At 45.6% G+C, this 15,291-nt stretch overlaps 1 protein-coding gene across 2 annotated transcripts in view; it reads right to left on the bottom strand.

The window, feature by feature from the left end:
* Positions 1–15,291, bottom strand: part of KCNQ4 (potassium voltage-gated channel subfamily Q member 4) — a 327,569-nt gene that overhangs the window by 87,849 nt on the left and 224,429 nt on the right. For both annotated transcript variants that reach the window (XM_075336124.1, XM_075336126.1), the window contains exon 3: positions 8,568–8,694. In XM_075336124.1, the coding sequence (XP_075192239.1) occupies positions 8,568–8,694 (127 nt within the window). The remainder of the gene's footprint in view (positions 1–8,567; positions 8,695–15,291) is intronic.

Here is a 15,291-nt window from a genome sequence, read left to right as displayed (position 1 = left end):
TGCAGCGCACTCCCCATCGTGCTCCATCCCCTATGCTGCGCACCCCCCATCGTGCTCCATCTCCCATGCTGCGCACTCCCAAACGTGCTCCATCCGCCATGCTGCGCACTCCCAAACGTGCTCCATCCGCCATGCTGCGCACTCCCAAACGTGCTCCATCCGCCATACTCCGCACTCCCCATTGTGCTCCATCCCCCATGCAGCGCACTCCCCATCGTGCTCCATCCCCTATGCTGCGCACCCCCTATCGTGCTCCATCTCCCATGCTGCGCACTCCCAAACGTGCTCCACCCGCCATGCTGCGCACTCCCAAACGTGCTCCATCCCCCATGCTGTGAACTCCCCATCGTGCTCCATCCCCGATGCTGCGCACCCCCCCATCATGCTCCATCCCCGATGCTGCGCACCCCCCCATCGTGCTCCATCCCCCATGCTGCACCAGCATCAGCCTCTCTGCCCCCAGCATCAGCTTCTCTGCCCCCAGCATCAGCCTCTCTCCTCCCAGCATCAGCCTCTCTCCTCCCAGCATCAGCCTCTCTCCTCCCAGCATCAGCCTCTCTCATCCTAGCATCAGCCTCTCTCCTCCCAGCATCAGCCTCTCCTCTCTGTCCCCAGCATCAGCCTCTCTCCTCCCAGCCTTCCCCAGCATCAGCCTCTCTCCTCCCAGCCTCCCTCCTCCCACCCTCCCCCAGCATCAGCCTCCCTCTCCCAGCCTCCCCCAGCATCAGCCTCCCCCAGCATCAGCTTCTCTTCTCTCAGCCTACCTCTCCCAGCCTCCCTCCTCCCAGCCTCCCTCAGCATCAGCCTCCCTCTCCCAGCCTCCCCAAGCATCAGCCTCCACCAGCATCAGACTCTCTCCTTCCAGCCTCCCCCAGCATCAGCCTCCGCCAGCATCAGCCTCTTTCCTTCCAGCCTCCTCCAGCATCAGCCTCCCTCTCCCAGCCTTCCCCAGGATCAGCCTCTCTCCTCCCAGCCTCTGTCCTCCCAGCCTTCCCTAGCATCAGCTTTCCCCTCCCAGCCTCCCTCAGCATCAGCCTTCCCCAGCATCAGCCTCTCTCCTCCCAGCCTCAGCCTCTCTCCTTCCAGCCTCCCCCAGCATCAGCCTCTCTCCTTCCAGCTTCCCTCAGCATCAGCCTCCCCTTCCCAGCCTTCCCGAGGATCAGCCTCTCTCCTCCCAGCCTCCTTCCTCCCAGCCTCCCCCTCCCAGCCTCCCTCAGCATCAGCCTTCCGCTCCCAGTCTCCCCCAGCATCAGCCTCCCCAAGCATCAGCCTCCACCAGCATCAGCCTCTCTCCTTCCAGCCTCCCCCAGCATCAGCCTCCCCTTCCCAGCCTTCCCCAGGTTCAGCCTCTCTCCTCCCAGCCTCCTTCCTCCCAGCCTCCTTCCTCCCAGCCTCCCCCTCCCAGCCTCCCTCAGCATCAGCCTTCCGCTCCCAGTCTCCCCCAGCATCAGCCTCCCCAAGCATCAGCCTCCACCAGCATCAGCCTCTTTCCTTCCAGCCTCCCCCAGCATCAGCCTGTCTCCTTCCAGCCTCCATCAGCATCAGCCTCCCGTTCCCAGCCTTCCCCAGGATCAGCCTCTCTCCTCCCAGCCTCCTTCCTCCCAGCCTCCCTCAGCATCAGCCTTCCCAAGCATCAGCCTCCACCAGCATTAGCCTCTCTCCTTCCAGCCTCCCCCAGCATCAGCCTCTCCAAGCATCAGCCTCCACCAGCATCAGCCTCCCTCGTCCCAGCCTCCCCCAGTATCAGCCTCCCGCTCCCAGCCTCCCCCAGCATCAGCCGCTCTCCTCCCAGCCTTCCCCATGATCAGCCTCTCTGCTCCCAGCCTCCTCCAGCACGCCGTGCTCCTCTGCCGACACTCACACACCCGATCGCATCCACTCACACACACCCGATCGCATCCACTCACACACACCCGATCGCATCCACTCACACACACCCGATCGCATCCACTCACACACACCCGATCGCATCCACTCACACACACAGACACTGACGATATCGCACATACGCGCTGATACTCACAACATCCGGACATACCACATGCCTCTGGCCATGTGATCCTCCGTCAGGTCCTGGAAGATCACAACAGCACAGTATCGAGGCCGAGAAGCAAGCGATATCGCCGGATGCTGTGAGTGTGTGGATGCGATGTGTGTGTGAGGTGTGTGTGAGGTGTTTGTGAGAGTGAGTGCTATCTGATGTGTGTGTGTATGCGTGTGTGTGTGCTGTTATGTTTGTGCGTGTGGAAGTCCCGCCGCTGCAGGACCTTGATTTACTGGTAACTATGCAAGCATGGTTACCAGCGCAACACGTCCCCCGCTCGCACGGGAGCCAACACCAGCATACGGCGGCGGCGTACGCTGATGTGGGCTCCCGTTGGTGAGGGGGGAAAGGGGGGGGGGGAGTACAGTACTCACCTGGGATTCGTGGCTCCGTGACCGCGTCAGTTCGGGCAATGCGGGGGGGGGGGCGAGAGCTAACGTCTATTGTGTGAGGGGGGCGGGGCGTGGCGTGGGCGAGTTGCCAATGCCTGCAGGGTGCCGGGGCGAGAGGCCAATCTGTGGGGGGGGGCAGAGCCTGGGCGAGCGGCTGGCCAATCCGTGTGGGGGCGCAGCCGGGGCGAGAGGCCAATCCGTGTGGGGGGGCGGGGCCATGGCGAACCCAGCGGCCAATCAGCTTTGTGTCGCCGTAAGGACATGTCACGGTGACACAATTTTGGAGCATGACAGACAGACAGACAGAATAAGGCAATTATATATATAGATGCTTGCTTATATGACGGCAATATATTCTGCAGCACTGCACATACATTGTCACTGCCCTCATTGGGGCTCCCAATCTGTATTTGGAATGTGTGAGGAAACCTACACAAACATGAGAGACCATACAAACTCATTGCAGATATTGTCCTTGGTTGGTTTTGTGCTAGGACCCCAGTGCTGCTAAACGCTCAACCACTGTGCTGCCTCGACAACCCCAGCTGTACATTCCTTCTATAGGGTCTAAACTTCTTCAAATGCAGAATTATAGACATAAGGATATAGCACGGAGTAAATCGCTGCTAGACAAGTATCTAAATTATGAACTGCTTAGCCAGTTTTCCATTTGTGCCTGTACGAAATATATTTCTTTTTTATGGATGACTATTCTGCATCTAGGGTAAACGTTATACTTGTCATGTGATAGCAGGCTTTAGATTATTGTCACAACACCAAAATTATTTATGTGACTTGCTGCAACTTGCCTTGGGAAGGCTCAAAAGATGCCCGGGTATGTATTTAAGCATTTTGTCAGCATTTTAGCTTGAAAACCGCTAAAAATGTCATTGTTGAATGAACTTTAAAAAAAGTCCACTTCTCTTGACCTAAATCGTCAGGTTGCGCCAGCCTGAAAAAGATGCCCTCAGGGAAGTATGGTGAGGTTAGGGCTACATAACAACTCTGACTATAGGGTCATGCCTTCTGACTGAGTACTCCTTCCCAACAGCTTAAGGCTATGTTCACACTAGAAAAATGATTTTTCTTAAGAAATTTCTTGAGAGTGAAGGATTAGCGCACCTGAGTTAAAAAACGCACCAATAACGCAGGTGCGTTTTTGGTGCTTTTTTGGTGCGTTTTCTTTCATGTTGGTCCCTGCGTTTTTTAATGCCTTTACAGCAATAAAGCACATTGAAAATAATAAAAAAAAAAGATAATACAGAGATAGATATATGATAGATAGAGGGATAGATAGATAGATAGATATAGATATTTAGGGGAATAGATAGATAATAGATAGATAATAGATAGATATTTAGGGGTATAGATAGATAGATAGAGGGATGGATAGATAGATAGATAGATAATAGAGGGATATATAGAGATAGATAGATGGATAGATAGATAGAGGGATAGATAGATAGATAGACAACAGAGGGATAGATAGGGATAGATAGATAGATAGAAAATAGATACATAGATAGATAATAGAGGATAGATAGAGATAGATAGAGAGATAGATAGATAGATAGATAATAGATACATAGATAGATAATAGAGGGATAGATATTCCAGCTTTATTTACGATGTTTCCCCCCACACACACTGCACTTCTCATGGCTGGTAATGTGTTCACATCACCGGCCGTGAGAAATGTCCTGTAGTTACCCGCAGCCTCGCTCAGGAGCCGCATTCAGCACTCGCTCACTGACCCGTGGAGAACTGTCACACGCGGCTGGAGCAGGGCTGGAAGCGCCGGGGGACATCGCTGTGGATTACGTCGGAGCTGTGTCTGGGAGGGGTTAATACACTGGAGAAAGAGGGGCTTTTTGTCTTTTATTCAAAATAAAGGATTTTTCGGTGTGTGTGTGTGAGTGTTTCTTTACTTTCAGATTAGTGACGGCATGTCATAGACGCTGCGATCACTAATCTTGGACTTAGCGGCAGCTATTAGTTGCCATTAACTCCCTATTACCTGGATTGCCCCAGCATCACGGCATCTGGAGGAGCCGGTAACACGCCGGGACTGCCGCATAATGGATGCGACAGTCCCGGGGCAGCTGCGGCTGATATTCTCGGCTGCGGGAGGGGGAGGGGGCATTAACCCTGTCCCTCGCTCTCCCCAGCCTGAGAATACCGGGCCGCCGCTGTGTGTTTACCCGGCTGGAAGGTAAAAATACAGCGGAGCCCATGCTTTTTTTTTCTCTTCTCCTTCCTCTTCCTGTCCTAGTGACATCACTTCCCTACAAAACGCAGTGCAGGGAAGTACACTATGTCTTGAAAACGCGAAATAACGCGGGAATAACGCAGGTATAGCACAGGTATAACGCAGGAATAGTGCACATCACTTGCTACCTGCGTTATACCTGCGCTATTTCATGATTACATTACAGTCAATGGAGTGAAATAACGCAGTTAGCTGCAGAAAAGAAGTGACATGCTCATTCTTTTTCTTAAGAAAATCTACTGAAAGAATTTTCTTAAGAAAAAAACGCAGTGTGCGCACAGCTAATTTTTTTCCCCATAGGTTTTGCTGGGAAATGTCTGCAGAAAGGCTACAAGAATTTCTCAAGAAATTTCTGCAGCAAAAACGGACCAAAAACGCAGGTAAAAAACGCAGTGTGTGAACATAGCCTAAGACGATTTTTAGTTTTCTATTAGCAGGTTTCGGCCTGGCTAGAAAAATGTAGACTTTTTAGCCTGGGCAGAGGCATTAAGGTAGGGACCAATTAAAAGAGATACGCCATGAGGTTGGCTGCTGGGCTCACATAAAACTGGTCTTTTGTATGTGCTAAATAAGTGTCTCAATTTATACATTTATTTCCTTAGCAGTAATGCTTGTCCACATTCCTATTTTCAATGTTTGGATGCATAAGCGTATCAGAGTGCAGCTGTATGTATGTTAGGCCTCTGCCACACTCACGTGAATTTCACGCACGTGCCGAGAGACACGTATTTCCCCTGCGTGTTGCGTGCAGGTAAGTACGTGTCTCTGGTACGTGCGTGACACGTGTGTTCTACGTGTGCTATCCGCGATAGCACACGTAGAACCGGTAATTATTATACTCACCTGGTCCTTCCTGATGTCCGCGCTGCTGTCCGTGGTGCTGATCCTCGGTCTCCAGCCCTCCCGTCTCCCCGCTGCTGCTGCTGCCAGGCAGTGAAGTGAATATTCAATGAGAATAATGAGCGGCGGTCGGCAGCAAGAGGCAGCAGCGGCAGAGACAGGAGGGCTGGAGAAGGTGAGTTAATGTTTTTTATTTTTTTCCCTGACATGTGTGTTTACTCCGGCGCGTGTCACACGGGACCGCATCCACACTACACCCGTGTGGTACGGGTGCGGGCCGTGTAACACCCGTGCTGCCGGAGAAAACACTGACATGTCAGCGCTTTGAAAATCGCACACACGTACAAACGCACACGGACACACGTTCCGTGTGGTTTTACGTGTGTGTGCCTGCTACCATAGGATAGCATTGCTGTACATGTCTCCGTGCCGCCGGTACGTGTAAAAAATGACAAACACGTGCCGGAGGCACGGATGTGTGGCGCAGGCCTTAGAGTGCATAACAACTCTGGTTATATGTCTCATTCAAGTCATGGAATAAAAAATATTTGGGCAAATCGCAGACACATGACTGTTTTATAACGGTGATGACTTTGCTAGTAAAAAACCCTAATAAATAAACAAATCACAAACAGGTAGCAAACAAGATGCAGTCTAAGGCCCTGTGCGCACTAGAAAAAGGATTTTTCTGAAAAAATGTCTTGAGAGTCTGAAAGATTAGCGCACTTGCGATTAAAAAGCACCAATAACGCACCGAAAAACACATGCGTTTTTACCGTGTTTTTTCCGCAGGTTGGTCCCTGTGTTTTTTTACTATTATCTATGGCAAAAAATGCAGGTACCTGCAGAAAAGAAGTGACATGCACATTCTTTTTCTCAAGAAATTCTGCAGAAAGAATGTTCCTGAGGAAAAAAACGCAGTGTGCGCACAGCTATTTTTTTTTCCAAAGGTTTTGCTGGGGAATGTCTGCAGAAAGGTTACAACCATTTTCTCAAGAAATTTCTGCAGCAAAAACGCAAAAAAAAAAACCGCGGGTAAAAACGCAAAGTGCGAACAGGGCCTAACACAAATCCAACTGTTTGCTCAAGGGTTGCACCGTAACTATTGATAATCACGAAATGTGATGTATTGTCGCAGTATAGTTGTTGCAGTATAGTCCTAGTTTTAACAATAAAAAGGGTGTTTGGTCTCAGCACTATAGAAACATCTAAAATTACACACTGTACACATTATATGACATCACTATGAATGGCAGAATTAGAATTAATTTTTAGAGTAAATAATTATTCATTTAACAATTTGATCTAAAAAAAAAAATGTGGGTTACACTAAATCCTGGCATACATGTTGGATGGCTGGCGGTCAAACATAGGTTTGGCAGCCATCTCACCAGGCTTTCAAATACACAGGAGTGCCCATGCCACCGAGTGCTCTTGTGCTTTCTATGAAGGAGCATCCCCAGTTTTTTTTTTAAAGGCCACGTTACACGCAACGACATCGCTAACGAGATATCATTGGGGTCACGGAATTCAGGACGCACATCCGGCCTCATTAGCGACGTCGTTGCGTGTGACACGTACGAGCAACCGCTAACGATCAAAAATACTCACCTAATCGTTGATCGTTGACACGTCGTTCATTTCCCAAATATTGTTGCTAGTGCTGGACGCAGGTTGTTCGTTGTTCCTGAGGCAGCACACATAGCTACGTGTGACAACCCGGAAACGACGAACAACAACGTACCTGCATCCTGCCGGCAACGAGGTGGGCGTGTCGTTAATGCGGCTGGTCTCTGCCCCTCCGCTTCTATTGGCGGGCCGCTGTGTGACGTCGCTCTGATGGCGCACAAACCTCCCCCTTTAACAAGAGGTTGTTCGCCGCCCACAGCGATGTTGCAAAGAAGGTAAGTATATGTGACGCGTCCTAGCGATATTGTGCGCCACGGGCAGCGATTTGCCCATGACGCACAAACGACGGGGACGGGTGCTTTCACGAGCGGCATCGCTAGCGATGTTGCTGCGTGTAAAGCAGCCTTAAGTGTAGCTCATCTCTGGGAGAACAAAGATCGGCAGTCAAAATCAGACATGCCCAATGGACATTTTCACCGTCGATCAGTTGTTACTCCAAATACACACTAGATTGTCAGCTGATCCAGGTGATATTGGAGCATTTGTGTGACAATAGATTAATTGGTAAGGGGGGCTTTAGAAGCATTTTTTTAGTTGGTAAAAACATTGCTACAACCCTTTTTTTTTTTTGTGGTGCTTTTTTTCCATGCTTTCTTTATTTACAAAGACGCTTATGAGAGAACACCACCTTCAGAAAAAAAGGCAAAAATTTTTAAAAATCCACAAAACAGCAAAAATACCAAAAGAACAGTTGGTAAAGAGAGATATACCAAGCATTACTAAAAAACAAAAAAATGCGATCATTTAGGATCCTGAAAACGTCTGATAAACTTCTAATTGTGGCTATACTGGCTGCAACCCAGCTTTCTAAAACAGGTATCAGGCAGGCTGAACAGAATTTTTGCGAGTGGCATTCACAGTGTTTACTTGTGGAACAGACGATAAGGACATTGCTTTGTGGTACTGTGCTGTCATGGTAAAAAAAACCGTTGTGACGCTTATTGTTTAAAATTTGCTGATCAGCCTTTTTCTTTTGCACAATCCATCTATTAGCCATGACAATGCTGGCTCTGCAATATCTTCCATTAAACCACATCTCCATGTTCTCCAACACTACTACAATGGGAGACAAAACTCATTCTGCAGCTGTTCTGCTGACGGGGAAGATGGAGAGAGGAAAAAGTCTTTGTCCCTTAGGGATTATAACATCTGGAGCCATACAGAAGAAGAATAGAAAGGTACAGATCTGCAACTTTGGTGAAACAGGTATATAGAGAAAGCAAGAGTGTATAAAACTGACTGGCCAGTGTAATATCAGATATAATGCAGGATAAAGAGCTACAAGAATAGAATCGGATTCCTGTAGGGTAAATGGTAATTATGAGCTTCTTACCGATAACACAGAAAGGTTTCCTTGCAAATCTCAGACGTCCCTTCCATCCTCGGTAACGACAGCAACATCCGGCAGACCAAATTCGGATAACGTACTCCATGCCAAACACCACAATCATCACAAATTCCTGATGAAAACATAATGCAAATGTTAAATAAAAGAACTTTAATTGCATTGCTATTATTTGCATGCTTGCAAGACATAACTATCACAATTGTCTCACTTATATGCCTGTAAGGCTGAAAATAACAAGTAGATAAGGTGATACTAGATGGCCCATATCAATAAGAGAAAACAGGCATCAGATCCAGTTAGATCCTTTAGCCAAGGATCTGTTATGCCTCTGAGATGTTGTCGAAGCACAATCTGTCTGCAAAAATTAATTTTTACGAAAAGGTTTGAGATTAAAAGGGTAGTCCAGCCATGTGGAAATTGCTGAATCCTAATAGCGTGTAATATAGAAAGCGTTAGGATGTGACTCTGCTACGGTAGTAGATTCGAACCGTCATCCCACGACAAGTATGCATTTTCTGTATTTAGCAGTTACGTGCCAATTTAGGTTCTCATTCACTTCTCTGAATATTCTATTGGGAGAATGTTGAATGATGTAGTCCAACATACCCAATTGATGAAAAAAATACAGTATATCCTCTTTATTTCATATGTGCAGCAGTGAAAAAGCCATAACATTATAATCACTTTTGCTTTCACACTGGCAATGCATTTTCAAGCCCACTGGATGTCTCAGAATCCAATCTTTAAAGGGAATCTGTTGGTAAGATCAACCCTCTCAAGATATGGGCATGTAGGTCATAGAAAGCTGAGTAATATGACACCTTGATATCTGTGATCTGATGTCTTATTCCAAATAAAGCCACCTTTTTCTTATATGTAAATTAACTATTCTTGGCTATGGACAGGACACTGACTTGCATGAGAATCTGCCGGGGTGTTACCAATGTGATATGTAGTGACCGCTCTTTGCTCTCCTGGTCTCACTGCAGAGCTGTGTGTGATTATAAGGTTGGCTACACGGGGATTACTGCAATCCCCTCATATGACACTCGGCTCACGCTGGCAGTACAGCAGAGCCGAGTGTCATGCGAGTGTCCCTGCGATTGAAGTCCGACCGTGCGAGCAGACCTCAGCTGTGGGGGGCGGGCCGCCACTGAGGAGGGGAGGGATTTATCTCCCTATCTCCTCCATAGCCGGCTTTTGCGATTCTTGCCCTGCACTTGCAGTACATAGGTGTACTGTGAGTGCAGTGCGATTTTTATCTCTCCCCATACACTTGAATGGGTGCGAGAGAAAGAGTCTCACATTACAATCACAGCATGCTGTGATTGTTTTCTCGTTCCAATTAGGGCTGAGAAAATAATATATAAATATTGGTCCGAGTGGAATGCGATTTTTTATCGCACTCCACTCGCACCGATTTTCATGCTGTGTGGCTTAGATCTAACTGGCACATCTGCAGGTTCCTCTCAGCTTCAGCTTCTGTCTAACAGTAAAGCCAATGTTGCAATATTATTGCAATACAGCTGCAGCTGCTAACCTGTTTGTCATCAGAAAAATTTCAGTTCTACTATTCTGGGATAGTCACATATCTCAAATGGAAACATCACATTTTATTATAAATAAGCTTTGGAGGTAAACTCTCATGCAGATCAGTGTCTGGTCCATAGTCTAGAACAGCTCATTTGCTTAAAAAAATAAGGATCTCTCTTGAATAACTCTTTGGATCGCAAATATCAAGGTATCATATTATTCAGCTGTCTCTGACCTACATGCTCATATAGATGGCTTAAGAAAGTTGATCCTTCTCACAGATTAGCTTTACATATACACTACAGTTCAAAACTTTGGGCTCACCCAGACAATTTTGTCTTTTCCATGAAAAATCATACTTTTATTTATCAAATAAGTTGCATAATGAATAAAAAATATAGTCCAGACATTGACGAGGTTAGAGATAATGATTTTTACTTGAAATAATAATTTTCTCCTTCAAACTTGGCTTTCCTCACAGAATGCTCCTTTGCAGCAATTCCAGCTTTGCAGACCTTTGGCATTCTAGCTGTTACTTTGATGGGGTAATCTGGAGATATTTCACCCCATGCTTCCCCTCCCACAAGTTGGATTGGCTTGATGGGCACTTTTTGCATACCATACGGTCAAGCTGCTCCCACAACAGCTCAATAGGGTTGAGGTCTGGTAACTGGGCTCGCCACTCCATTACAGATAGAATACCAGCTGCCTGCTTCTTCCCTAAATAGTTCATGCATAATTTGGAGGTGTACTTTGGGTCATTGTCCTGTTGTAAGATAAAATTGGCTCCAATCAAGTGCTGTCCACAGGGTATGGCATGGCATTGCAAAATGGAGTGATAGCCTTCCTTATTCAAAATTCCTTTTATCTCGTACAAATCTCCCACTTTATCAGCACCAAAGCAACCCCAGACCATCACATTACCTCAAATCTTGGTAGTATTCCAGCAACTCGACCAGGGACTTATAAAATCAAAGACTTTTATTCAAAAATTTAAAATAGAATGACATGTTTAAAAAACATATGGTTCACCAATATGGAGACACACTTACGCGTTTCGGACTGGAGAGTCCTTACTCATAGCTTAACATACGAATAAACATGTACTTATATACACTTGATAGCTGAAGAAAGGTGGGAGGGAAATAAAATGGGCGGAAGTTTGTAATGGGGAAATGGAGAAGAAGAAACATTCCACTCTGATAGCAATGCAAATAATTAATTCTGCAAATGGAGAAGAAAAAAGCACAATATCAATCATAGATATATAAAAGATCTGACTTTAAATTCATGCCTGCAGGATATCGTGTTTTTAACTTAAGAATCCACATGGCTTCTTTTCGTTGCAATTCTTTTTTTCCCCCATTACAAACTTCCGCCCATTTTATTTCCCTCCCACCTCTCTTCAGCTATCAAGTGTATATAAGTACATGTTTATTCGTATGTTGTTAAGCTATGAGTAAGGATTCTCCAGTCCGAAACGCGTAAGCGTGTCTCCACATTGGTGAACCATATGTTTTTTTAAACATGTCATTCTATTTTAAATTTTTGAATAAAAGTCTTTGATTTTATAAGTCCCTGGTCGAGTTGCTGGAATACTACCAAGATTTGTGTCTCCATGATTATCCGGAATCAAGTTCCCTGCACCGCCCTGGATTGATTGGATTCCTCCAGAAGTTACATGTGGTATGGTTCAGTGAGCTGACATATTTTGTTTTTCTTGCATCACATTACCTCCACCATGCTTGACAGATGGCGTCAGGCACTCTTCCTGCATCTTTTCAGTAGTTCTGCGTCTCACAAATGTTCTTCTGTTTGATCCAAACACCTCAAACTTCGATTCATCTGTCCATAACACTTTTTTCCAATCTTCCTCTGTCCAATGTCTGTGTTCTTTTGCCCATATTACTCTTTTCCTTTTATTAGCCAGTCTCAGATATGGCTTTTTCTTTGCCACTCTGCCCTGAAGGCCAGCATCCCGGAGTCGCCTCTTCACTGTAGACGTTGACACTGGCGTTTGTGGGTACTATTTAATGAAGCTGCCAGTTGAGGAACTGTGATCCGTCGATTTCTCAAACTTGAGAATGTACTTGTCTTGTTGCTCAGTTGTGCAGTGGGACCTCCCACTTCTATTTGTACTCTGGTTAGAGCCTGTTTGTGCTCTCCTCTGAAGGGAGTAGTACACACCGTTGTAGGAAATCTTCAGTTTCTTGGCAATTTCTCGCTTGGAATATTCTTTATTTCTAAGAACAAGAATAGACTGTCGAGTTTCACATGAAAGTTCACTTTTTCTGGCCATTTTAAGAGTTCAATGGAACCAACAAATATAATGCTCCAGATTCTCAAGTAGCTCAAAGGAAGGTCAGTTTTATAGTTTTTTAATCCGCAAAACTGTTTTCAGCTGTGCTAACATATTTGCACATGGGATTTCTAAACATCCATTAGCCTTCTAACACAGTTAGAAAATACAATGTACCATTAGAACACTGGAGTGGTGGTTGCTGGAGATGGGCCTCTATACACCTATGTAGATATTGCATTCAAAACCAGATGTTTGCAGCTAGAATAGTCATTTACCACATTAACAATGTATAGAGTGTATTTCTGTTTAATTTAATGTACGCTTCATTGAAAAAAAAATGTGCTTTTCTTTAAAAAAATAAGGAAATATCAAAGTGACCCTAAACTTTTGAAGTGTAGTGTACCTCCTAAACAGAATCAGAGTCTAAATGCTGGACAACCAAGATTGAGAGGAGAAAATTTCACTACTTGTATTCTATAAACTGTAATATTATTGTACTATTACTGTTTATGGAACAATAATAGTTAAATGTTCCACTATCTAAGGCTTGGTTGTACAGCATTCAGACGCTGGTTTGGGTGAGAGGGAATGTTTACAGGTTTGATTTCAGTTCATCAAGTTGGCTTGAAAAAGAACTGCTGTTCAAAATGCAAGTCGATATGTTGTAAGCTGAATATATTTAACTTTAAGAAAAGCAAATAAGAAGCTAGTCAGCACATGACCACTAGTATGCAAATCACATACTTGCATTCATGAGATACACCTTAAACTGGCAGTCCTAAAAGTGTGTGCTAACCAAGCTGTAGTGCTTGCCGAAACTTTGAACTGGGCTAGACAACCCCTTTAGGCTAGGTTCATATTTCCGTTGTTTTGCATCAGTCACATGCGTTGCTTGAAGCATGTGACTGATGCGCTGTGACGGATGACAAAGAACAGAATTTTCTTTGTCGGACTCCATTGTGTGTGGGAGGCGGAGCGCGAGGGGGCGGAGTTCGGGGTGGGTGGAGCCGAGCGAGGCCGTGGCACTGAGGACGTCAGTGCTGCGGGGGCTGCAGGGTTGGGGACAGGTGAGTGTGTGTGTGTGTGTGTGTGTGAGTACATGCTGAGTGCGGGAGGGGGCGGAGCCGAGCGGGGAAGTGTCGGGCTCTGTGCACAGCCAGGGTAAATATCGGGTAAAAGCAAAGCACTTTTTGCTTGGTTACCCGATATTTATCTTGGTTACCAGCATACACCGCTTAGCGCTGGCTCCCTGCACACGTAACCACTGTAAATATCGGGTAACTAACCAAAGCGCATTGCTTGGTTACCCAATGTGTATCCTGGTTACAGGGGCAGGGAGGCAGAGAGAGCATGCGCAGCAAAATCCTACATATTGCACTGCTCAGAAAACGTTACAGGCTGCGTTGCTCCCGCCCGGTGGTCATTTAAAAAACGACTGACCGCGATGCAGCGGATGCAACGCAGCATCATCAGTCGCAATCCGTCACTAATAGAAGTCTATGGGGAAAAACAGGATTCCTGCAAAATATTTTGCAGGATACCATAATTCCTCAAGGCGACAGATTGTGACTGATGCAAAACAACGGAAGTGTGAACTTAGCCTTAAAGTTAGCTATAGACGAAACAATATTTTATCAAAGAGGATACACAGTACTATCTTGTTTGGTTCACATATTAATTGGACATTTTTTCATTTTTCGTGTAGTAATAATAAGGAACTGATCATTGTTTTGGATATCAAACAATGAGAAATCTACAAGTATTAATTAATCAAACTGTTGTGATTCTTTCTGATCTTTTAGCATAAATGATAGCAACTTACAGTGGGATCATATATAAAAGTTGCATGCAAAGGATATAGGAAGCTTCAGTTTCAGAATACAATGTAATACATATGTAACTATTTCAGTACAAGTAGTAACTATCTTTTTTTCCATTTGGGATTAAAAAAAAGTAACACTAGAAGGCATCTTATTAGTGATACAGGCACAGACGTCCTACTTGTCAGTGTACTTTCAGAATATCTGAGAGGTGGGTTCTGAAGCTGTCACTCCCTTGTCTATCTCCATCACCTTGGAGTTCCCATCTTCCAAGTAAGTTCTGCCACCAATGATCTTCTGAGAGAAACAATCTCTGGTGAAAAGAAGAATTTCCCTTGTGAAGTTTTCTGTTCCTTTATATCGCTGCCTTTTATCCCAATATTTTTTATCTTGTGCTCACTTTCTTTACAGCACCCCTAGAGAGATGTCGTGCAGTGATCACAGAGTGAGCCTTGTCGACTGAGGTGAGAGTGGGCGCACCACAAGAACATGTCACCATTACTTTCCCTCTAGCAGAGCCAACGGGAAACTCAGGAATAGTAGGGTTTTCTTTAATGCTTATAAAAATGGTAAAAATAGAATTTAGCTATAAATGACAAAAACCTAAATAAAGATTGGGAGTGCTTTTTATATACAAGTCATAGTATAACAATAGATTTTTTTTTTTTATAAACCTACTTGATAACATCAAGAAATGCAATGGCCCACATTGATCAAAAGAGACATATTTTAGCCAATTTCTAAGGCCGGTTTCCCACGATCAGGATTAACAGCGTTTTGTAAGCAGCATATTTGCACTGGGTTCAAAACGCTGCATTGTGCAGTACAAGTACAGTGGATGGATTTATAGAAAGCCCATGGCCACTGTGCTTTTTTTCCACAGTGTAAATTGACCTGTGGTGTGGCTTCCCGAGTCGCAACATGTCAATTTCTGCTTGCGGCTGCATTCTCCTATGGAGAACACTCGCGTCTCTGCAGGAGGGAAGACACTGCGTCCAGAACGCAGTTTCACCTGGATCGTAGGAACGTACCCTAAACATGTCTATATTTCTTA

Source organism: Anomaloglossus baeobatrachus, chromosome 2, assembly GCF_048569485.1.
Source record: "Anomaloglossus baeobatrachus isolate aAnoBae1 chromosome 2, aAnoBae1.hap1, whole genome shotgun sequence".
Taxonomy (NCBI): Eukaryota; Metazoa; Chordata; class Amphibia; order Anura; family Aromobatidae; genus Anomaloglossus; species Anomaloglossus baeobatrachus.
Note: the sequence above shows the minus strand (reverse complement) of the source record. Positions and strands in the feature narration are given on the sequence as shown.